Source organism: Brachyistius frenatus, unplaced genomic scaffold (assembly GCF_029030835.1).
Source record: "Brachyistius frenatus isolate BFR_SWC_R1_liver_20210118 unplaced genomic scaffold, ASM2903083v1 Contig_218, whole genome shotgun sequence".
Taxonomy (NCBI): Eukaryota; Metazoa; Chordata; class Actinopteri; family Embiotocidae; genus Brachyistius; species Brachyistius frenatus.
Window position 1 is genome coordinate 410,743 of NW_027210817.1, and position 26,119 is coordinate 436,861.

At 43.2% G+C, this 26,119-nt stretch overlaps 1 protein-coding gene and 1 long non-coding RNA gene across 3 annotated transcripts in view; one reads left to right on the plus strand and one right to left on the minus strand.

Annotated features, from left to right (window-relative positions):
* The window catches only part of LOC138633394 (uncharacterized), a 160,249-nt gene that overhangs the window by 64,569 nt on the left and 69,561 nt on the right, over positions 1 to 26,119 (minus strand). The window lies entirely within an intron of this gene.
* Positions 1,024 to 25,522, plus strand: nova1 (NOVA alternative splicing regulator 1). 2 transcript variants are annotated; one of them, XM_069719596.1, is made up of 4 exons: positions 1,024 to 1,625; positions 8,950 to 9,093; positions 16,986 to 17,152; positions 17,511 to 25,522. In XM_069719596.1, the coding sequence occupies exons 1-4, from the start codon at positions 1,448 to 1,450 to the stop codon at positions 18,528 to 18,530; spliced, it is 1,509 nt and encodes a 502-aa protein (XP_069575697.1). In that variant the 5' UTR covers positions 1,024 to 1,447; the 3' UTR covers positions 18,531 to 25,522. The 2 variants fall into 2 exon arrangements, with proteins under 2 accessions (XP_069575697.1, XP_069575698.1); XM_069719597.1 differs by lacking the exon at positions 1,024 to 1,625 and adding an exon at positions 6,074 to 6,384.

Below are 26,119 nucleotides of genomic sequence, written 5' to 3' on the forward strand. Positions count from 1 at the left end.
CACCTCCCTCAAGTTGTTCTGCTGGAGTTTGGCCTCCAGCTTCCTCCTGTAGGAGTCCTTGCACTCCCTCATCTTCTCCTTCAGGTGGCGCTGCACTCTCCTGAGCTCCTCCCTGTCCCCAGACCTGAAGGCTGCTTTCTTCTGATTAAGAAGAACTTTCAGGTCACTGGTGATCCACGGTTTATTGTTGGGGAAGCATTTTACAGTCCGTGATGGTACGGTGGTGTGTTCACAGAATTTAATGTATTCTGTGATACAGTCCGTCCTGCTGTTGATGTCCTCCCCATGTGGTCCACACAGCACATCCCAGTCCGTGGACTCAAAGCAGTCCTGCAGGGCATCTTTAGCGTCCTTTGTCCACTTCCTCACAGTCCTGGTGGTCACAGGCTGCCTCTGCACCAGGGGAACATACTTGGGAGTCAGCAGGACCAGGTTGTGGTCTTCCAAATTAAATGATGTAATGTGGTTTTCAGAGATCTGCATCTAACACTTATTTCCAGTCTTGTTTATTCTGCTCTGATTATTTTCTTGACACTCACCAACAGTTTAAGACCCCCACATAATCATCTTACAGTGCTGTAAAACAGAGAAGCACAGAAACGTATCACAGAGAAGCAGTCAATGTTTGGAAAATGATTTCCAAGATCAGTTAAGAGGAAAATTGTAGTGATTATTTTTTTTTTAGTGATAAACCGAAATATTGCTTCAGCTCTATATATTTCTTCTTTACTTGTTATGAATAATGTCAACATTGATCATGAGGTGTTGGAGTTTGACTCAGAAGAAGAAAAAAAACTAAGATGAAGTAGTGAAACAAACTGTGTGAGAAACATTCAGGTAAACTAAAAATAAAAGTTTAAAGATCGTGAAATGAAGCGATGGTTGTGTCGGCCCCGTCTTCTGGCCGGTCAGTGGCACTGTGGTCTTCCGTGGAGCCCTCCAACTAAATTATCCCTCCTGGTACTACAAAGGCAACAATAACAACAGCTGCTCTCATCACGCCGGACTTCACGGAGAAATATGGCGACATAAGTTAAGGAAGCCGTTTTCCCCCAGCGCCCTGCCTCTGAAGCTGTTGCACTTGTTAAATGGCAGCCCTGCTCTCAGACTGAGCTGCTTTATTTGAAGGCGCGGGTTGTTTTGCGCGTCAACAATAAGGAGCATGCTGTTGGAGCGACGAGGACCGCGTTAAACGAGCGCAGTTCACTCAATGGGCTTTTTATATTTAGCTCCGTGAGGGACGCGCCGGACAAGCAGCAGGGCAGCGGAAAGAGGAGACCCCGGTCCCGCTGGTGACTGACATTTTGATCCCTTTGAGACCGTTTCGAGCCCCCAAAACTTGTCGTTCGTGTCGCGGTACGCGTTACCGGGCTATGTGGTGGTGAGGGCGCTGTGCGTGACAGAGAGGGGGAATTGCGCAAATTTATCTACTGCTCCGGGAAAAAAGATGATGATGGCCGGTGGTGGTGGTGGAGCAGCCGTGGACCATAACGGGATATACTCCGATCCGAACCTCCACAGCCTGCAGCAGCCCCTCATGGAGGCTGAGAACCCGGACTCCCGCAAACGACCGCTGGAAACTCCGGCTGAGGAGGCCGGCTGTACCAAACGCACCAACACTGGAGGTAAGAGGGAAACATAACAAGAAGCAGCTCATCCACTTCACCGCGTCTCCTCCACATGAAGTCTGAGCTGTTGTTCTGCGAGCCTTTACATGCTGCTGGTGTAAAAAAACACCGCTGCACACGGCCGAGGAGCAGGTTTCAGCTGCATGTTGGCTTTAACATGCAGCACCTGTGCACTTGGCACTTTCAAACACTGAGTGTGTTTATGGCTGTTACTTCATACGCTGCATATCCCAGCAGGGAGAGCAGGCAGCCTGGCTGAATGAGTCAGTGAGCGGCCTCCTCGGCTCAGGTCAGATTTGAATTTGAACCCAGTTCACCCTCCAGTTCACATCTGGAGGCTTTCACTCAGTGGAGAGGTGGAGCTTTTAATTTCATAAAGTTTTCTCATAACTCTGTGTTTATCAGTTTGTCACTGAGACAGGGAGGCTGTCTTGTGCAGGGGCCAAAGATAAATCAGCAGTTTTTAGTGAGCATGTGTTGACAAGAGGAGGAGAAACAGAGACAACATCTTTCTATCTATCTGTCTGTCTGTCTGTCTGTCTATTGTCTATCTGTTTGTCTATCTATCTGTCTATTCATCTTATTATCTGCCTGTCTGTCTGTCTGTCTGTCTGTCTATTGTCTATCTGTCTGTCTGTCTGTCTATCGATCTATCATCCATCCATCCATCCATCCATCCATCCATCCATCCATCCATCCATCCATCCATCCATCCATCCATCCATCCATCCATCCATCATGTAGTTTGGGAGGAGCCACTCACCTGCTGAAACACTATTTTATCTCTGAACTAGTGTTCAGTTTAGTGTTGATTTGTGAACGCTGACTGAAAGACTGAGAAATGAGAGCTCTCTCACGTCTGTAGATGGATGATTGTCTTTGAATTTTTATGAGTGATCAGAGATTTTACTGACATGTTTCTGAAAGATGCTGATTTAAAGTTATCGGAATAACTTGTGTGCTTTTAAGTTTAAATGTTAATGTGAGCTAAGCAGGCAAACCATCAGGTGAAAGTCGTACAAGCCTTTCAGGATGCACGCTCATCACCTCTGAGAGCCCTGTCAAAGTCAGGTCATTTGTAAAGTGGTTAGACAAATTTCAGCATCTGTTTGGTATATCTCTGAGCCTGTGCCGAAGCTGTAATGCTATAAATTACAATTAGGAAATACTGCAATGTTAATTCAAAACATGTCAGTGCTCAATGAGCGGCTCTGGGTGGTGACGCTGTTTTCCAATGAGGATATTCCTGCATGAAAATCTAAATATACTCGTTTAAATTAAAGGATAATAACTGACTGGAAATTACACGCATAAAATCAGGGAACAGTGAGAATGGTGAGGTGGGAAAGAAAGAGACTAAACACCGCAGCCTAGTTTCACAAATTGATCCTTATATCATTTTCTACACTGAAAAAATGGGAAATAGAAGGTCTGAATTTACAAAAATGTACATTTATATTCCTCTTGTGAATGTGGTTTAATGAAGTAGACTTCAGAGGAGAAACGGTGATGGCCAATAAATAATCAACATGGAGAAGTGTGGGCTGATTCCAGCTCCCGTACATCTTATTTCAGCTTGTGATTGTTCGAAGGGACCACTGATTAAAGAACAATGTTAATTAGACATCCGCAGAGAATAAGCAGTTTCTGCACCATATGCTGCTAATATTTCTCCGTCGTTGTGTCCCAGACACCCCGCCAATCAGTGACAGCAGCATTACATCCTATTTCTGACAGCATGAGCACATCTTTGCTGCACCTCGCTGCACCCCAGAAATGTAATTTCAGCATGGCGCATAAGGACCATTGAGCCACCAGACAGTGTTTTCGAACAGATTCAACCCCCATATGTCCTCCATTAGCACCCCTAGAACCAGTGTAGAGCAGAGAAGTCACATGGCGTTCCTGCTTCGATGAGACTTTTCACCATTTAGCTGTGGCTCAGAGATCTCTCTGCTCACCATCCAGGTGATATTAATGGCTGCGCGGTGTGAGATTACATTTAGAAAATCTTGATTAAAAAGACAAATATCACACATGCAGCTCTGACTTTCTACTGATGTCATTCCTGTAATGGTGTTACACACCGTTTTGAGCCTCCATGTTCTTTTCAGGCATCTCTGCAGCACAGCTCCATCATACTTTCTGAACCTGAAGCTGCTGAATTAATTGTGTGCTAATCATGGTCTGACTCTGAGGAGGCTGCCTTGTTTTCTCAGAGGCAAAGGTGTTCCAGATGGCTTCCTAAACAAGACTTTATCTATTTACAATATGATCACTTCATCAAGGAAAACACTGAGAAAATCCGGTTTATAGTCATTAATGTCTCATCACCCTCAATGCACAATTTAAAAAAAAAAAAAAATCATATTGCAAAGTATAATCATGAATGTGGCCAGCAGTATGTTTTACTGCATTAGCTTTTTGAAATAGTTGCAAACATTCAGGAATTATATTAATTTAATATAAGAAGGTCTTTGAAGAGAAAACGTGTGTTTGGTTTTTGATCATTTGTCATGTCATGAATTTGCTTTGTGTTCAGCCGTTAACTGCACCTCATCAAAGGAGTTCACCTGTTTTCCTATAAAATCTCAGTGAATAGTTGGCAATATATGCGAGTGTGTCCATGGTAACTGGGGCTAAACTGCACTGCTGAAGGCATTTATTTAAATTAGATGTATCACATGTAAAGTTCATTTAATGTAGAGCATGACCTAAACACCCTTTATTGCTCCTATTTTGTTCTAAACAAAATATGATTTTTGTGATAAAACTTGGCTTTGCATAATTTCAAAAGCAATGACCTCCTCAAAATTAAATGAGTTCTTATAAACAGCGAAATGTGCATATCTTGGGTGCAGATTTGACCACAGCCCACCGTGATGCTTCTGTCTTCACATTTAGACCGTTTGTAATGACCGGCACAAAACGGATGTTTCATAAATACATTGTCAGATGTGTTTTGATATCACCTCCCATTTCATGTGATCTATGTGCATCACATGTAACAATGCGGACCCACAGCCTGTGTGGTAATGGTGGGAGACGGCCTGATGATCCCGAGCCGTCGCTGTAATCACCAACCCCTCGACTACGTCTGATATTGATCACGTTATTCCTACCGAACTGATCATTAACATGACTGGCAGCTACAACAAAGAGAAGAAAGCGTGTGCTCTTTCAAAGCTGAGCCCCTCGTTGTGCATTAAGAGCTGTGGACACTGAATGAGAGAAATTACTCCTCTTTTATCAGCTCTGCCCTTCTCTCCTCAAAACGAACATCTTTCATTCATTTCTCTTTCTAATTACTCATACTCTGAGCCCATGTTGCTGGCAAGCATGTGTCTTCCAAAAGGTTGTGTGGCTGAGGGATTAGGTATGATCTCGTAATGTTGCTAATGGAAAGGTTGGCACAGGAATGTGAGCTGTATTTTTTTATTTTTGGTGGGAAGGACACAGGTGCCCTTGCAGAGCAATGTGACGTGAGCTGACTGTGAATTTGCCAGGTGGCAGTGAAAGAGAGAACGAGAGGGAGCGATAGAAATGAAGACAGAGCAAAGCGGAGAGAAAAGGAGCGATAGATAGACTGGGAGAAGGAGTGGAGTCTACAGGGAAGCTGTGTCTATATACCAGAGCATCTCTCAGTGAATGAGGCTGCTAGAATTTTCTGGAAGGCGTTCGATCTGAAACCAAACGGGCCACGATGTTCAGGTTTGATTTGTGGACAAAACTAATCAGCAGCCAGAAAGAAAAAAAAAAGGACTTCCTTTTTTCAGCTTCCCTGGAAAGAACAATGAAACAAACCTGGACCCCCGTGTCCACACACAGGCACTGACACATGCATACTGCAGCTTTTACACACATTCAGTCACTTAAGATACCTCTCGGTGTAAGATTTATAGGCGTAGTGATTGGCTTCATCACCCCCCTCCACCATTCTGCGGCACTGCCATTTGCAATGGTTGATGAGCCCCTCCGCCCTCTCAAACATGGCCGTCTAAGGGATTGGGGGTGGGGGAAAGTAGGAAAAGAGGATGGGTGGCGTAAAGCACGCCGTCTCAGATCACTCCTCCTCCACCTCCTTCATCATCTGCTTATGTTATCCATACACCTCTTCAGCCACCGCTGAAGGTCACTCCACATGCTTCCTCATTCACCGCCGAAGCCCGCTCCCTCAGCCACTTCACCTTTGTCACTTTCCGCGAAAAAAAGTGAGTGAATGGACTGCCATACTTTATAGTGCTGCGTCAAAAGAGGCGGAGTAGGGGAGAAAATTCAATTTTTTGGGACTGGCATCGGGGGGGTGGGGACATGACGTGCAGGAGGGAGGAGGCTGCCCATTGGCCGAGCGAGATGTCAGTCCTGCTCGCTGCTGCAGATGGACAGGCCACTCGATGAATATGGATGAGAGCAGTGAAAAGGGTGATGCGGCAGGGAAGACCCCCCCCTTCAAACCGATGCAGGCTTGAACAATGCGTGCCGTCTTTCACTGAAAACACTGAGAGCCTGCATTAGCATTTTCTCAGACAATTGAGGCTCTGGCCAGCTGCAGGCATGGCTCGGATGCTGCGGTGAAATCTCTTTTTCTGCACCCACTGATGAATTAGACCTCGGTGAAAAAGGTCGACTGGCCGCATTCCTCAACACTACCATTGCACCTATGCCTAGGCTAATGTTAAGATCCCCTTTAGAGATTGTGCCCCGGCATTGATGGCGATCTGACAGAGGACTTGAGAAGCAGCAGATCTCAGAATGGGTAAGCCTCAAACTCTTTTTGTCTGACTTGTTGAATTTATCCATCATGCTAGACTACGTGCGATTTCATACATCTGAAGCTCATTTGTTCATTATTGCTCATTTTCGTTCCGTCGTCCTTGCTGCCTGACAGGAGCAGGTTAGTCCATTGAAATGCAGAATGGGTACTTGGACGGGTAGTGAGAAGGAGGGAGGACGGTCACAAGGCATTTCCTCCTGACCCACCCCCCTCGAGTGACTTAACTAAACACATTTGGCTCGGAGTCCGCGTCTCTCCTCCAAGCCATCCTTCCAGTATTGGAGGCAGGGGTTTGAACTAACACCCCCCTGGCTCCGCTTCCCAATGTGCCCCACTGCTCCCGTTCCCTGGCGGATTGCAGCAACAGATTGCCATGTTTACTCTACCACATGACGCCATTAAAACCTGTTACTGTGATCTCAGACACTAGGATGGAATTAATTATTGACTAATGACAGCAAACGTGGCTGTGAGGGCGACGGAGGGAATCTTAGAGGCTTCCACCCCTGCTGCGTTGACTCTGGCTGAAGATGAACAGAAAGTTACGCAGTGGGTTTGGGCTTGTCTGTCAACAACAGGTCTTTGGATGTTTGGATCCTGCAATCAGCATCATTCAAATCAAATTCTTTGTGTCCACGGTATCGAACCCTTGCGACAGGAGTGAGGTCTCAAAAGCCTTTTTCGCCAACCATGTCAGTCGAGAATGATCGTTCTATTTTCACCAAGGTCATTTTATTGTTATTCGTTGTGAGAAAAGCGACGAGCTGAATGCAATAAAGCACAAAAATCCGAATATGAGAAAATGTTCAGAGAGTGAGTTATGGGATGTGTGTGTAAAAATGTATTTTTATTTCTTTTGTTCTCAGGAAAATGACATACTGACCAGCACATGACATTTCTACCAGCTTTAGATGATGTGCATGAATGTGATCTCATCTTAATGTGGGAATAATGCATCCTGGGATTTTTGGATCGTCTCCAAAGATTGGCTAATTAATCCAAATCAAAAGTGAAATAGCACCAACAGTCATGTCGTTGTCGGTATGTTTGTCAGGGCCATTGGTTCTGGGTGATGTGCAGGAAAACAAGCCTGTGTCTGAGTGGAACATGAGGGGCATATTAATGCAATAAGGAGGAGAACTAACGTGTAGGCTGTGAAATTCTTTAATGTCACAGTGCCATGTTCACTCACATCTGAATCTAATGAATGCATTACTGAGGCAACAGGTTGGTGTCGTGCAGGGCGGTCCACCTCCATTCATCCATCCTCCGTCCCCACCATGCTGGTCAAGCCCCTTCCACTCCATACCGTTCGACGAGACGCGGGATGCAGTGACGAGCAGCGCAGATCGAACAAACGTGTCATGCTACACTAGAAAAGGCATCCGAAATTTCGTCATACAAGGACGAGCGGTGCCTTTTACATCCCTGCCCGCTCCTGTGACGTCACCTGAAAAGGATCTAACATGACGTCATTGCATCCAGACCAGCATGCAGGGCGGATTATTGGTATCAGTGCTTTAGAATAGCAGGCACACACCTGTACAGAGTGTTTACCATGATGTCATAACAATAATACGGAGAATTCGTTGGATAACTCAGCACCATACATCTATGACTATAATATTTTACATGCACAGTTGGCAGGTTCTGTATTTATATTTGGATCCAGGCTCAATAGGTGGTTGATTGCTTTTTACGAGATTACGCACTCGATGTGATCCGGGTTTCTGTGCCCAATTTGCCGTTTATTAATTCCTAATTGAAACTGTAGGAAAAAGGAAACTTTCCCAACTGAAAGGGAGAAACTGCAAATTTTTCAGACTGACATGCTGTCAATCACCGACTGCTACAAGCCTCTGTAAGCCCCAGAAGCCCCTTCCAAAATGGAGGAGATTTAGACCATCTTGGCTGTGTACCCTTTGAACAAATCTGTGGGATTGGTTCCCATATGTTCTCCACACGTTAGTTAATTACGCAGGATCACTCCGTATTGGCATTCATGAAGTGCATGGATAATGAGTTTGTGTATCGTCCTCTGAGTGTAACTTCCTGTGTCAGTACACTGTACATTATCACATTATTAATTCTACTTTCCTTTTTATTCATGTGTGAAGTATGATGAGTAACATGGCTTGGCTTTTAGTATTTAGTCAGAGGTTGCTAAAACTCCTTGAAAACAGTTAAAATTAGACCTCTGCAAACTGGAAAGGAGGTCATCATTTACTCCACGAGAAATCTGGGACAGGACGCAGAACATGTCACCAATCCCTGATAAAATGTGAATGCACTGAAAGCTACGAAGACTCCGACTCAAAAAGACTAAATCTCCTTCCAGATACTTTCCCTCCATCCGAAGACTACGTCACACGATCGTGTTATTGCTTTTCCCCAAATACTGAATGTTACAGCCTCTGATTTTTTTTTTTTTTTTTTTTTGCTTGTTCAGGGTATCGGAGGTTGAAACGATGTGTGTGTGATGATGTGCAGAGCTGATTTACAAGACGTGACCCCTTCTCACTTTTTGTGTGTGTCCCCCCCCCCCAGAGGAGGGTGAGTACTTCCTGAAGGTGCTGATCCCCAGTTATGCAGCCGGCTCTATAATTGGCAAGGGCGGCCAGACTATCGTACAACTGCAGAAAGAGACGGGTGCCACCATCAAGCTGTCCAAATCCAAAGACTTCTACCCAGGTAAGAACCAACACACAACGCTGATGAGCAGGAAGGTTGACATACGTGAGAGGAGTTGTTTGACTCATTGTCCAGCTGAAGAAGCGAGCACTCTTCATTTGGCCTCCCAGGAATACTTCCTGTACGTTTTAATCATCAAGCGATCGTAAAAACTTTGAACTTTGTGTCCTTTTTTCCTTGAGGGACTAAACGTGCATGCAGATGTTACAGCTGTTGAACGCTGCTTTCAAGTCTGCAGGCAATTAAAAAAAAATTGTATTAATAAGATTACTTTTTGGTGTTTTTGCTGTTGATAATGGTGTTAGAGGGGTACTCATACTGGCTACTGGAACGCCCGGCAGCCAAACCGTCAGTGGAGGTGCTCGGTTAGCAGGTAGCAGAGCACAGTTAAAGTCAAGATACAAGAACTGTCTGACATTTATGGAAAAAAAACCACCACCACCACCACCAAAAAAAACCCCCAAAAAACTCAGATGCAGAGGACGTACATCCAGAGGTTTAATTGTGCCGGAGAGTGTCACTCAAAACTGGCAACAGAAGAAGGATGCTGGTGCTGCTCGGTGACCCCTATCATACGGAGGTCAGCGCTGAACCATCTCCTCCTTCAAACACACAACGGCTGCACGGCAGAGGAGTGTGGGTGTTTGTCCTTCATGCCTCAGAGGAGGCGTCAACCTGCTGAAAAATTACAGGTGCTGAGGGTCCTGCTGCTTATTAGCTCCAGATGTTTTCTGTGATACCTAAACAGATGCAAGCAAATAATCCCTGTGTGGTCATATACCTGTTACTGTATATACATATATATATATCTATCTATATATATATAGATATATAGATATATATATATAGATATATATATATATCTATCTATATATATATATATATAGATAGATATATATATATGTATAGTATGTTCTTTATATATATATTGTGAACATAAAACAACCTCTTTCCATAGGGAATAGGTGGCAGTAATTTGAAGCACAGGATATGAATTTGAGAAATACTCCAGATGTTTAAAAAAATCATAAACTCGCCAGACGGATCTCTGATTTCCATCGTGATGGCTGCTTTGATTGGTGGGTCTGTCCTGTGACCTCTGTGGTATCAGCTGTACAAGACACAACATTACACCACCTATAGGAAAACTGTACAGCCTGGTTTAAATGCGGCCTTTTCTTTAGGGAGTCACACGTGATATATTGGACTGACTGAACCGTGGCGAAGAATTACTGAGTGCAGGGGGAGAGGAGAAAGAAGGATGGGCTTGTAAATATTTTGCCTGCGTTTTTTTTTTTTTTTTTTTTTTTTTTCTTCCACCATGTTTCTCTTAACCACGATGAAAGGATGCTCGAAATCCTCCACACAGGAGGCCGGTTGTGTTTGAGGGGAATGAGTTACGGCCACCTCGTTGGCGCTGGAACAAGTAAAAGCAGTGATATGTATCCTTATTTCTCGCTTTGGATGGTGGATGTGTTCATAGGCCACCACCTGCTCTGCCCATCCCCCAACTCATTATAGTGATGAGTGAGAAGAAGAGGTCGTGGAGAGGGTGCTGCTGAGGATTTGATTGGGTGGTTGCTCTGGCCCACACGAGTCAAACGAAACGACGGCTTACTGTACGCCGCACAATAGCAGAGAGTCAGCAGAGATTAAAACTCGCTGTTGTAAGTGTGGGCAACTCAAAGTTTGTAAAACATCTCACCCCGCATGCCGAACTTCTCATCTACATCTGTTTTACCTTCCGTTTGTGTTGAGTCAGCTGGGGCTAATGTAGCATGCTAATGCCATCACACACAGTTCACACCCTCGTCTCTCATGCTGCAGCAGACTGAGCACACTCCAGACAGCACAGTTGCACACCAGAGAAATCAGGGGACAACAACTGATGCAGCCATTTTCTCCTGCAAGCCTGTCTGTGACGGCTCAGTCTGAGACTCCCACCCTCCTCGCGTCATCCAGCTGTCGGGAGAAGACGTGAATCCATGAATTCAATGGTCCTCGATGGGGATCTGGGCAACTGGGTCCTGCTGTGGCAGGCTGAGATAGATGAGCAGAGATAGTGAAAGGTGTGGATGATGCATGATTGTATGTGAGCGAGGGGACAGGGGGGCAGGCCCAGAAATAGCCTGTTTCAATCTCTCTCTGTGGACATGACCCCTCTACCAGCTGTAGTCAAGCTGCTCCGACACTCGCCAAGTTTCCTCTTTCCTCCTCCCCACTCGCTGTTTCACTCAGATTTTGTTCCTGGTTGTTGGGAGAGTTCAGGCCAGAAAAGATGACATCATACTTAACATTTTGTTTTGCATGCTTGCCACCTAACGCACAGGCGCTGACTTTTTTCAGTTTTTAATGATCATGAACCGTGACCCCCATCCAGGCTGATGCACGTCTGAATTTCTGGAGCCCCTCTAAATGTGGCCCGCTACGCATTCACCCCCTTGTAATGTGCATTTTAGCACATACACACGCCTACTTACACCTACTTACACACATCCGCATCCTTAAGCAGCTGCAGAGAGAGCCGTGGGAGTTCATGATTTGAACACAAACTTGGAAACAAAACTTCAACCCTCTGCTTTGTGCTGCTGGACTGCCACCAAGTACATGTATTGAGTTACTTTGTATGGCACGAAACAGATGAGGTTGTTGTGATGTCATAGAAACACGGGGTGTCTGTTTTCCATTATCTGATCATAAAATAGAAATCACACGAGTGACATCATGCTGGAAAACAGTATTCAGTAGAGTAAAGGTGAGCTACGTCCTTCAAAAAGAAACAGACAAAAACTACATGAAGACCAAATGCAGCATTTTGGACTTCCTGTTCTCTGGAGTTATGAGTGGGAATTTCAAACAGATTGAAACTAGAGCTTTTACTTCCCCATGTTCACGTCTGTACTTCCGGTGAATAACAGTCCAACTCTAATCAGAAAACAGCTGTTGTGATGTAGTTTTCTGTCTCTCTTGTCCAACTTACAGCTTTTACACACAGAGGTCAGTTCACTCGTCACAAAAAGTCCGCCTGTGAAAATAGTGCCTCTGTTGGTATTTTGACTGCAAACCTGAAAACCTGCATTGCAAACTGGAGTTGTGGAGCTGGTAACAGTCCAATGAAAAGAGGCTATCGAGTTGCATTATTGGTAATGTAGGGTAGAGTGGTGTTTACCCTACATGCTGCTTTAGTTCTTTTTGGCTGGACCACAACAGTCACCGATGTCTGTCACTGACTGCTGAAGTCACCATTGGTCTGCCGAACGTGTGACTTCCTGTATCCATTTCTAATTAAAAGCCCTCTAGTGTTTACGTCTGATATACTCTACCTCTGCCAGTTCCTCACCACCATTAGCAGCCGTGCTAGCCAAGTTTGATGACCGTAACCAGATGTAAAGCCATTTGATAACACAGTGACTCCTTCATTTAGCATTATAAAATGTCGTGAGCCCATTGTTGAGAAAATGCATCAAATAAGACTCTTGGCTTATGCTGCCAGCCTCTTCACCATTTTGTGCTTCTCTTACTTGCTAAGTCGACTGAGTCACTACTTTGTGTCACTATGTTAACCAGATCTTTTCTTTGAGTAATATTAGCACATAAACCATTTCTGTATGTTCAGATTGGCTTGTTCTTTGAAAACAAACCGAATCACTGCAAGCTGTGCCGTATACTACAGCTGCCAGTCAGGTATCTACTCTCTCTGATGTCGACTGTGCACTGTTTACCGAGACAAACAAGAAATTCATTTTCTACGCCACCATTTTGTAGTAACAGAAAATGATACAAGACGTGTACCAATGTGGATCAATAATTTATGATTATATGCATTAATCTCTAAAAACTAATCATTACTGACTTAGATTACATCCCAATATATTTTTTCCAATTAAAAAACATGTTTAAAGAAAAAAATTCTGTCAGTTTTTGCATCTCAAAATGTCCCTGCAGGCTTCACACCCACCACAATTTCAATTAATCTTATTCGTTTTGTAGATCCTCCATTTTATTCATGACATTTGTCAACAAATTAAAAAAACTGGCGATCCACAGATGTTATCTGAACTTTTACACCAAGATATCGACATGTGACTGATTAACAGTGTCACTACTGTGTTTCAGTTCACAACTTCTTTTAATTGTGTCTGCTTCTCATTCTTCCTATCTTTTATCCTTTTTTTTACCTGTTTAGTTTTTTAATTTGGATATATATTTCTGACACATATGGTCCCATATTGTATACATTCAGATATCCATTTCAAGATCATAAAGCACGTCTACATGCTGTGAATATTTTAAACGAGTCAAAACGCTCAGTCCTCAGAGAAATGCATACAGCCCATATTCAGCAACTGTGCTGTTTGGACTGGTTTGTGATGTCACAAACTCACGCTCATGTCATGTCAAACCTTTTATGTGGAAGAAAAACACTGAGCGGTTATCATGCTGCTGAGCTAGCAAGCTACAAGACGGAAGCAGACCTGTGGTTGGCCGAGGCATGCGTCACTCTGAAGAGTCAGCCAATCAGAAGAGAGGGCCGTTGGTATGGGATACAGTGTATCTGTGGTAGTGTTAGTACTCCAGAGAGAAGCTGAAGAGAGATGGAGAGAAATGATACGATGTTTTTTTGGAACTTAAAACCACGATATATTGTGGAAATCACAACTGTTAATGAAACACTGGAAAAGAGGAAAAACTGGGAAAAAATTAGGACCTTTAATATTTAATGGGAGTGGTTGAATATTGTTTAAAGCAGGTCAACAAGATGTAATGATATATTTGTGATTCAGTTGTTTTTTTTTAGGATGTACTAACATGATGCAGAAGTTAGAAAGTGCTAATCTATTTTAGTTTTGTTCTTTTCATGAGATTTCTTAACAATGGCATAAACATGGGATGTTACAATGCTTATAAAAGCCTTACAATTTCAGTGTTTATTGCCGCCTTTTACGTTTGATCAAAGGGATTTACTATCTTTGCTGTTTAACAATATAATTTTTGAGTCAGATCCTTCTTTGCTGCAGTCCTAAATCCTGCTGTCTGTTACTCCAAAGTGTCCCACAGATTCTCTTTATGCAGTGAAGTCACAATTCATGAGTAAAAAGCACTACTTGTCTTACAGCTCGTTTATAACGAGGTACATGAAGAAAATCAGTGTGTAATTGAATAGCTTATTTCTCCGTACTAAATGCCAGGAAAAGACGATGATAAACGCCGTGTTTACTGTTTTTTTTTTCAAGGATTGCCACAGAGATTGATGGGAGTTTCTGGTCAGGGCATGATGTAATGTAAAAGTTTTCCATTAGTCTGTTTCTAATTTCCTGGATATGAATGACACAATACAAAAGATCTCCATATTTTAAATCCGTGTTTACATTTCAGAGAAGCGCGCCATATGGCAGCAATGTGACATGATGAATATGTTCAGCACTCCGATTTTCAACAAAAACGTTTCAGCTCAAATTGTTGTGTGAATAATTACTTAGAAAATCTGCTGATGTGATGACAGTAATTATGGGTGATACTTTATGTGTGGCAAACTAACAGTCTAAATATATCAGACAAAGGATTTGGACAAGTTAGTCTGGAGGCAGATTCTCATCACAGAGAAGCTCTGTCAACCAAACAGGAGTGTTATAACTTTCTGACTTCAGGATCCAGATCGAAGACCTGAGAGTCGTCGGTCTCGTGGGGACAGCTGAAGGCTGAGATGTGCGCTCTCTGGGGCACTGACACATTTCTCTACCCTGCTGCCAACAAGAGGACGAGCTAACCCTGAAGTCCAGAGCTTTTATTATGAAATTCGTCACCCTCAAAAAGAGACGGAAGGCAAAAGCTGACGCAAGCAATTCAGCGAGTGAAAAGGGTGGAGAAAAATTTAACATTCAGATAGTTTCATGTCCTCTTCATGATGTTTCATCAGCAACAAAAGTTGTAGTCACACATTACGATCTCTGCCGAAGGGTAAACTGACCCGGGAGCAGCACTGTCAATCTCTGAAAACCTTTACAGACGCAGAGATGTTTAACTGCACCGATCAGAGCAGCGGGAACCTCCTCGCTCAGCGTCTCATGTTGGGAAAGTGGAGATAATGCAATAAGCAAGACTCGAGGCAATATGTCTTCTAAGGATGTGTTGCACTCAATGTGGCCTACTTTACAGTGTGTGTTTTTGCTTGTGTGTAGTGCAAGGAAACAGCTTGCTCAGTCTAAGAAAATTACAATAAATCGGACTGAGGTGAAATTACAACTTTACATTTACAGTGTGATTAAGTTGTGCACACCTACTGTTTTGTATCCTGACTGCATATGCAAGAGCAGTTCATACATAAGAATCAATATCCTTTTATCATTTCCTCCAGCATACTTGCCATTAACAGACACGATGGGAAGTAACACTGATTATTTCTTAATGGGAAATACTGCAACACCCACTGTTTATCTTGTGTGATTCATTTTCAAACAGCAGACCCTCGACTTCTGGACTTTTTTTTTTTTTTTTTTTACACTGTCCACAGCAGCCGATACCTCAAAAGCTTCATTTTAGTATATTGTGACCTGTATCTGCTGTCACTTGAAATGTTGCTGACGGTGTACTGTGATGAGTGCACATGCTGACACAAAAATGTGCAACAGGTTAAGTGCTTGTGCTCACAGGCTTCAGTCTGTCACTTTGTCACTTCAAGAATGAGAAGCAGGTGCAGCACAACACCGAGAGATGCCAAACGGGCCGCCAGGAGGTTACCTTTATAGCCTTTTGTTTTTTCAGGGGAATTTGGTTTAGTTTTGGTGTCTGTGGGTAAAAAATAAGGTGGCAGTGAAGAAAATAAAATGTTCAGGGGCAGTTTTATGTAATATTCTTCATGCATGATGCTTATTATCAAGAACTTAACAAGGCAAATTAGGAAATAAGGTCAAAAGCAGTTCAGGTGCCCTTTCTCTTTTCTGAGAATCGAATCGCTTTTCCTGATAGGTTAGATCTGACCTATTGACTGAATGATCAATTATTCAGCATATCCGTGGGTTAAAGGCAATCGGGTCCAACGTTGACTAATATAACCTGAATTTATAATTTGACTATTTTCTGAATGCAGGCACACGGCTCGGGGACAGCTGCAGATGTGTGCAGTCTTGTAATTTGAGAATTGAATTAAAGATGGATAAGTCAACGACGAATTAGAGAAGGACTGCTCGGATTAAGATCGCGTTATTGGCCGGTGTTTCCCATTTACAAATTTAACTCTATCAACTGGGAAAATGGGTCACTTTACTCTCCTCAAATACTCCGATTTAAGCTATGTCCAGCCCGCGAAGAAAATCAAGAGATATTTCCAATCCCACCAAAGAACAGTCACATTTTGCAAGAGAGTAAAGCAGGAAGGCCGGTACAAAAGGGAGAGTGTTTTAAAAATCGTGCTAGCAAGTATAAAGGACTCGCTGTTGCATCACCTGTTTCCACAGCTCGGCCCCTTTACCATGGCAACGGAATGCCGGTTGGGTCGTCAATGTGGGTGTAGACCGAAGCCTCGAGGAAGAACAAATGTGTGTTTAGTCTATTAGAGCTGCAAGGCAAGGACAGGCTTAGTATTACAGCACCGAAAGTGTTACATCATTGTAGAGGAATCCTCCCCCCCTGTGGCTCGCGAACCAAGCACGGTTCAGTCTTTCAGCTGTTTCTCTGTTGATTGTGTAAATGGAGGAAGCAAGGAATAGCTTAGTAATTGGGTCTCTTTGTGAAATGTCAAAGAACATTCTTCTTCGCCAAGACATCTTAATATAAATGTAGATTTTAGCCCAGCCCCGAGCAAATCCCTCAAATCTGCCTGCCAAGTACCCACTCAGAGCACTTTAGAGTAACCCATCTCTCGTGTTCGTCCTCTTCCTCCTCTCTAATCACAGGAACAACAGAACGAGTCTGTCTGATACAGGGTACGGTCGAAGCGCTCAATGGCGTCCACAACTTCATCGCGGAGAAAGTCCGCGAGATGCCCCAGAGCGCCCAGAAACCAGAACCGGTCAGCATACTGCAGCCACAGACCACGGTTAACCCCGACCGCGTCAAACAGGTGAGCTTGTGCGCCGTCAGTCGGATCGTGAGGGTGAGTGATCACAGTTCACTTCCAGGACACCTTGTTTATTAGTGGCTGGTCTTGCTTGTTCTCTGGGCCCTGACCCACAGTCTGGTGGGGTCAGGAAAATGTGAGGGTATGTGGTTATTTTTACCTCCAGTCTTTCATAGCGAGACAGAGCCGCGTGGCAGCTGCAGCTTAAACCCCTGGGATTAACAAACCGCTGAGTAAAGCCGGGGCTGGGATAGTACTCTGAGTCAGTGGGAGATATTTCTCTTTCTGTCAACCATTTATGTTGTTAAATCTTCTTCATGTTGCCTTTTATCGCTACCACAATCTTTCTATTTCTCTGCAGGCCAAACTGATTGTGCCTAATAGCACAGCTGGACTGATCATTGGCAAGGGTGGAGCCACAGTGAAGGCAGTGATGGAGCAGTCAGGGGCTTGGGTGCAGCTCTCCCAGAAGCCGGAGGGCATCAACCTGCAGGAGCGAGTGGTCACCATCAGTGGGGAACCCGAACAGAACCGTAAGGCTGTGGAAATCATAGTGCAGAAAATCCAGGAGGATCCTCAGAGTAGCAGCTGCCTCAACATCAGCTATTCCAACGTCTCGGGCCCGGTGGCCAACTCCAACCCCACCGGCTCTCCCTACGCTAACACGGCCGAGGTGCTGCCCAACGCAGCCGCGGCGGCTGCCACTGCCTCCAGCCTTCTGGGTCAGGCCGGATTGACAGGAATGGGCGGCTTCCCCGCCACCATGTCCAGTTTCTCTGGCAATGATCTGCTGGCCATCACCTCAGCCCTCAACACGCTGGCCAGCTACGGCTACAACACTAACACCCTGGGCCTGGGCCTCAACCCCGCAGCTGCATCTGGGGTCCTCGCTGCAGTAGCAGCTAGCGCCAACCCGGCCGCGGCTGCTGCGGCTAACCTACTGGCCTCCTACGCGAGCGACGCCTCCGGAGGTGCCGGCCACCCGGCTGCAGCCCTCGGAGGATTCTCCCTGGGGTCTCTAGCAGCTGCTACCGGGGCTTCCAATGGTTACCTAAATGCTTCATCGCCGCTGATGGCCTCCTCCCTATTGGCAACAGAAAAGCTGGCAGATGGGGCCAAGGACGTGGTTGAGATCGCTGTGCCCGAGAATCTGGTGGGTGCCATTTTGGGGAAAGGAGGGAAAACGCTGGTAGAGTACCAGGAGCTAACGGGAGCCCGCATCCAGATCTCCAAAAAGGGAGAGTTCATTCCTGGTACTCGGAACCGTAAAGTTACCATAACGGGGTCGCCGGCTGCCACGCAAGCAGCGCAGTATCTGATCAGCCAGCGGATCACTTACGAGCAGGGCGTGCGTGCTACCAACCCACAAAAGGTGGGCTAAAAGGAAAAAGAAAAGGAAAGGGTAAAGGATGAAGACAGAGATAGAAGGGAATTGAGAGAGTCACGATGAATAGAAGAAAAAAAAGTCCAAATATCTGTTCAATATTTCAGTATCAAATGAGAGAATCACAAAGGAGGAGGTGGGGGAGACAACCAAGATAAGTGTGTGTGATATGTGAATGTGTTTTTAGGACTGACGTCCTGATGTTTTTTAAAAGTTTGTGTCGAGTCCTTTTGACGATGGTGATCAGAGTAAGCTGAACTGGTCCACTGCCAAGCTGCAGATTGAAGGGTGAGGCCGCAGGGTTTCACCCTCCTCCAAAACCTCATAGCTGTTTTATTTGTCCTTTTTGTGTTGGGTTTTGTTGGTTTTTATTTCAGTTGCAAGCCTCAGCTCCGGGCGAGCTGAGCGCGTCAGATGAAGTTCCAGCCAGCTAGCAAAGCTGTTTAACAAACCTTGCTCTTCGTATACAATGCAGACGGCGTTGTTAACAGGGCAGAGGTTTTACGACAAGCACCTGAGGTCATCTCAGTCTATGGGGAAGCAATCTGAGAGTATAATTTCTTTCAACAAAAAAAAACAACAAAAAAAATTCATATCTATGTTGACGTTTGTTGAATTCTGGCTCATATCATAATTGAGGTTTCTAAATTTGGGTATTTTATATTTTCATCCTTTAATTTATTGACATGGTCTCATTCAAACACAAATAGATTATTTAAACCTGTGAATGCAGGTTGATCTGAATGTAAAAACAATATTAGCCTATTGCTATTTTTTATTTACAGGGATCAAATATTGTGTTGCAGTGAAAGAAATGTATAACTCAAACCCAGTCTGAACTTCACTGTTGCTGTCTGCAAGTATAGTTCAGGGGTAAAATAATCAATGTGAGAGGATAGAGGAGACACACAGGAATGTATAAATATATTTTACACAAACACACATAGAGGATGCTCCCACAAACGCACAAACGCTGAAACATATTTGCATATTCAGTCACAGCTACAAACACACAGAAAAAAAAATGTTGTTGTTTAACCCTTTCTTGGTGCTATGGGACTAGTTTATATCTCCTTGACCATCAAATCAGAATCTCTCTGGCGACCGATCTCTTTACTTGATTCAAGAAAGCAGATGTGTCGTCCAGCCCATGTAGCCCATTGGATCCGACCCAGCCTCTCACCTAATGACGGAAGATTGATTTCAGAAGCAATCCGGTCTTAATATTTCCTTCTCGCTCCCGATGCAGGCCTTTTTTTCTTCCACTGAAATTTGGCCATCTTCTGATAGATATTACCTTACATCGTTTTTGCCTTAGTCAGACATTCGTAACGCCCAAGAATTAACTCGAAGCTCAGACTACCTTGAAGCAGTGTCTAACCAGTTCAGTTCGCAAAGGGAACAAAGCACTACAAAAGCATTTTGATAAGAAAAGCTGTATGAACCAATATCTGTGAACAAAGAAACTATTGCCTTTACATTAAGGGTACCAAATAGTCAAGAGACATACACTAATGAAAGGGAAGTAGAATGACACTTGAAAAGAAGGATTGGACTCACGTTTTCTGTGAGCCGTCCTTCCCAATTTGCATCAAGACAACAAAAAAGAAAAAACAAGAAAAAGGAAAAAAAAACCTCTGCAGTTCATCCAGGCAGCCTGTTCTCGTTCCCAAAACACGTTAAAGCTCACGAAGCTCGGGCGGAGCACGTAATAAAACATCAAATGTTTTGGCATCGTTGTCTTTTACGGGCATTGTTTGTCTTCTAACGGCAGGCTAATTGTCTGGAGCACTCGAAGATTACCTTGGCTTCCTTGTGCGCTGCTATCCATAGTGTTCATCCTGAGTACACTGGGTCTCTGACGACTGCACTGTGAGACATTAAGAACACAATGTAAAGCGTGTCTGTCCCTGCTTGGGATGTGAGTATAGTTTCATGTGCACATCTATGTCGCATACACAAGACCTACCAATACTGACAGAAGGGAAATCTCCACAAGAGCATTTACACTCCAGTGTCTTGTGATGTTTCTGTTTACCAATGCACTGCACTTAAATTAGCAGACGTTTTTTTCCGATCAGCGAACTACAAATTATTCCCGCCACATTTTCCTGCACTGTATTCTCCAGTCCTATTACGTCCACGTCCCCCGACTCTAGAGACATCGTCCAATTGTCCCCATCAACCCAAGCTCTATGATCAGCTTCCTGAATACGCAGCTGTGAGGGTTGGTGCTGAGTAGCGTCCAAGAAAATCCGAACAAATTTTAGAAAATAAATTAATGAATAGCCTTTTCATTTCCATTATTCATGTTTGAAAGTAAATGGATTTGAAACAACTCTTTGTGTCTGAACATTATGCGTGGCAACTGCAACAGCGAGCCTTTCTTCCAGACTGAAATCTTTCCTTTCACGACACGTCTGGAGGGCTTCACAGTCATCCATAACCGCAATCTGGCCACCGGCGAAATCACAGCAGAAGATAACCTTTTACTGCCCAAGATTTTAGCATATAATAAGAAACAAGCACAAAACAAGGGGGTGTTTTATCAATGCAACTGGACTGCTTGACTGCGGAGAGCTCTCCTTCAGAGCTCTCCGATCAATACATTGTGCCAAATGCTATTTCCTCTCTGCCCATCATTAACTTTCCTCTTTCTCTCAACATTTTATTCCCCTGCATGTTGCTGTTTTCTTCACCGTTCGGAGATTCCTCCTGTGTCCTAATCCCTGTCTGTGCTTCTTCCTACACTGTGCTCTCCCCCTCTTTCTCCTTCCTCCTGTCTTGTCTTCTCATGGGCAGTGTGTTGGACGTGCGGCTGGTGGGAGTTATGCACTATAGGTCGTGAGGGTATGAAAATATTTTCCCAGGCCGTAGAGTTCACATGGCTAAAATGCACAGAAAACACCTGCCTCCAAAACTGTGACACCCACCGAGACCAACCAGCAACTTTTGCTCAAAGTATCAAATTCCCTCAATAAGAACAAGAAGTAGGATTTACACAGGTTTAGACGAAGGCCTTTTAAGGGAAGAGAAAGCGTCGTGTTTTTCCCAGAAAAAAAATAAAGAAGGCAAATCTTGGTTGGATAAATACTCATACGTTGGCTGAGCTCCAGTTCCAGCCTCTAAACAGAGCATAGTAAGGACAGAGTGCGTAGGATAGCGAGAGTAAGGTGGGAACTTGTTTGTGACCTCAAACCGAAACAATGACATCCTTTATGCATATCCTGTTATCTGAAAATGACTAGAATTCATTTCTGTGGAATACAATATGTCATGTCATATGATCTATATGTACTTTATTGTAGCTATTCTAGTTTGTAGTCCAAATGCAGTCCAGCGTTGTCGATACAATGTGAAACTATGTTATATTTGTGTGGATGATGAGAGTGCCAACTAAGCCTGATTAAGATTAGCTTCGCGATTTGTTTGTGCATTATGATGACTCATCATTGACCGGTGGTGTCCATATTTCTGTCATTGATGATTTAGTTTGACAGTAAGAAAATGTAAAGAATATTGGAAGCAATATAGTAGCATGTTGTCCTGTTTTGTGTTTTATGTCTGTTGTATGAACCTTTGAAATTACTAAGATTTTGAATGAATAGGTTTACATGTACTTTTTGTAAGTTATGAAAATGCTGCTATTTGATAAGTAAACTATACAAAATATTTTAGTTGAAAAGATGTCTGGTCTGTTGATTAGAAACATGCTCTAAACAGCTGGAGCATAAAACGAGGTGTATAGAATACTATACAGTATTGGTAAGATAGTAAAAGTAATAATAGACTCCATAGTACAACCTGTGCCAAACTAGACCTCCGCAGCTTCTGAAATTGTAGATGTGCGATCAAATGTTAGCTATCAATAACTTGTTTAGAAGTGCTGATCAAGTGCCAATCAAACACTGTCTTTTAAGTTAAGAAAAGATAATCAAATACATTGCTTAAGAAAACAAAGGACAAAGAACTTTTCGTGCATCGTTTTTTCCCATAGGTACATAGAGTAAGATTTAAAGATTGTGATTTTTATGGATCCATGTTGTTTTACACTCCATGCATCCCTTGTGTGTTTGTTTGACCTGTGGCTTAAGTACTGCTGTTTTCTCACAAATGTCTCTATAGGCCAGCATGGACTAAGCATAACATGTTATAAGCATTCATAACATAGCCATTAACAATCAAAAATGTGTTTGTGGAGTTAGGTGTTATCTTTTTGCACGTCTTCTATTGCATGGTATCAAAGTAAAATTATGGAGGAAAAAAAATTACAAAAATCTGCGAAGTGTCTCGCAACATTCAAAGACATAACGCTGCATGCAGTCAAATGTAAAACACTTAAGTTTATTCGCCTCATGTTAAAAAAAAAAAAGAAAAAAAAAAAGAGTTGTTTTTTATGTTGTGAGTTGGGAGGGAGCTCATTATTGTCATGTTGGCCCGAAAAAGAAAAAAAAAAAAAGACACAGACACACACACACACACACACGCATAAACACACATCTGAGATCAAATTTCTCATCGATCACGTCAATCATCTCTCGAAACGTCATCAGAGAAGATCTTTGGATTTTTAGGTGCAGTGAGGAGTATTACAAATGTGAAACAAGCAAACGTGAAAATGTTACTCAGTGCATTGGCTCCTTGTGTTTTTAGGATATCGGGCATGCGTTTCTTTTACAAACAGGTTGGAACCTCACATGACCTGTCCCATGGTTTTAGATTTTTCTTCTGTCACAGCTTGAAAGCCCAGATCTAATCTATGAATGTACCCATTTACTCTTTTTTTCTTTTCGAGTTCTGTCGAATGTTTCTCGGTCTTTAATGTAAATTCAGGGCAGGAATGTCAAATACATGTAGAGTTAATATCTATGTCAATAACAGATTTCAGCTATAGTCAGGTAGGCCTCCCACGGCCACATTCATGAACCAGATATGTTTTAACACAACTTCCGATTCGCTGTCAACATTATCTTGTTTGTTTGGTGTTGCATAAATGCACTTTACTGATCAGTGGGTCATACTGGGTGTGAGATGAAGCAAACCATGTTGGCTTTTAACAGTTGATTTGGTGTTATTGCCATTCTTTGCTGTTGCTCTGATGTGACTTTTATTTATTTATTCCCTGATCCCGTTGGGTCTCATGAAGAATGGAAAGGGCTGGAGTCTCAGACAAAATAGAAAAGTAGCACCCGTTTCCTCTCTCGAAGGCCTCTCGTCACATTCCCCTCAGCAGAAGTCTGTGTCAGTCGATGTGAAACCAGGACGGATCGGTGCACCTTTGTCCTTTTCGCGTCCTCTTTTGTTTTGAAATGTTCAAATTCGAAAACGGTTTTCATTTCTCCAATCGAAGCACTGGACTGAAGGATGCAAACTCGAAGGTTCTGGCTGATATGGCGGCGAGATGTGAGAGACATAATCGGCACCAGCAAAATGAAGACGGCCTCTGCCTCCTCAATATGATGAAAATCACCTTTGAGTGGTTTAAGGCACACGAATGATATATTTGTCTCATTATTTTGTGTTGCAAACCCCCCCGTCATTGCATTTACTGCTTCACATCTGAGTGCCAAATGATTGGCGGCATCATTCCAAAAGTTGCCATGTTTGTTTTGATTACCACTCCAAATGTATTCTGGACATTCATCCACCCCTGCGGAGCCCTTTCACAGGAAGGCTAGGACTGGTTTTAAACGCTCCAAACTGGCTGCGGCCGCTCGCTCCCCTCTGAAAACATCTTCTACCAGAGTGTCACTCTCTCAGCCTACACGATATCATGATTTGTGTCTCATTACACCGAGCGCCTGCTACTGTGTCCACCCTTTAAATGGATTAAGGTATTTCTGAGCCCTTTCGTCTGAGAAATTACAGGATTCCTCGCCAACCAGACATGAGGCCATTTTTTTTGTTTTGTTTTTTTGTCTTTGACCCTCTGAACCTCCCATGAACTTTGTTGACCTTCTCCATCCCCAAGAACTCATATATGTGTTGGATATTTTACCCCACAAACTCTGCCAGACTGCTCTTTTGTTTTCTGGTTATCTGGACTATTCTGCAGGGTTGAACGCTTGCTTAGGTGTAAACTGAAGAAAGCATGCCAGTACCTTGCGAACATTTTCATGTCATTGTAAATTTTCTTTCGGGGTTTGGTTTTATGTTGTTTAACCTCTGTTCTTTCCATCTTACAAAAAAATGGACTGACAGCATACGATCAAATATTTCAACCGAAGCAAAGTGACGTTTTGTTGATTGGGTACATTTCTCTTTGATATTGACGACACGGTTCTGTCTTTCATGTGACAAGCGAGGAGAATCTGTGAAAGTCCACAGTGTTAACTACCTAAAGGGCTTTCTAGGACAGCATTTATATGTCTTTTAAAGTGAAAAAGTCCTCTGAATATGTTCAGAAAGGAAGATGCCTTCTTGTGCCATTTTAGAAAAAGTGTGAAAGCTTTTTATGGCAGATATTTGTCAGCAAGAGTGCCAAATAATTCCATACTGAGCCAAAAGGCAGCCAGCCTACATAACTAAATGTTAGATCACTGGAAGGGTTACGTCCCATTTCCACTCCCCTTGAAAAGCATCACCCTAATTGTACAACGTTTGAGCTCATGTACCATTATTGTTATGCTGCCAGTCTGTTTTCTGCTTTTGTCAGAGAAACATCACAGAAGCAGTATATTTTCTAAATGATACACTGTTGATAAAAAAAAAAAGACAACAGCTACTATGGTGAGGGAATGAGAGGATTTTAAAAGTGTCATTGTTTTATTATTAGTTTATTTGGACATTATTCATTAATAGATTTAACGGTAATGACTATTTAATGTAACTGTAGTACTGTGTTTGTAAAAGAAATTCAGTGAGTTGTGTTTTATGACTCGTGGACTACCAGTGAAGTCAGCATTTCAGTGTTAATAATTGAATTGTTTTTTAAAGATTATTTTTGCGACGGCAACAAAGAGTCATTATAAATGTTCATTTTAACATCACTTGTCTTCTGTTCCTTTTATTCTCCACCTCGTCCCTCGGCTCCGTCTCACTGGACTGAAAGGTCGAGTGTTTATATAATTGCAACCAACACGTTCTATGAATAGATCGATTTCTGAAGAGCTCAATATTAAATTTTAACAATGAGTATGTTTACATCGATGCAATCCGCAAATTATGAGGAATCATAACTATTATGTGGTGAAAAGCAGCATAAATTGCACACCTGGTTTACATGGACTTGTTTGTTAGCTGGGTTTGTTTACCGGGGACGGGCTGTTAGATACTACATACTACCTCATTATATTGTTCAGCTCAGAGAGCTGGCGTTGTTACTTTATAGTGGCAGCGACTTTGGTCAGAGCCCGTCTACAAACACCAACATTTAGTTTCATTTGGTTAAGCATCTGAGGGAAAGCTTCAAATGTTTGCCTTCTCTGTGATCATATTTTGAACACAGGCAGTCTCTGCAAAGTAAACGGAAAGATTAGGGGATTTTATAGGTGGAGGCTAATCCACTATTTTTACACTATGCCTATCCACACAGATGTTTTCTGTTATTCTGGCTGATTAAACGGGCAGCCGTGCACAAAAACGTG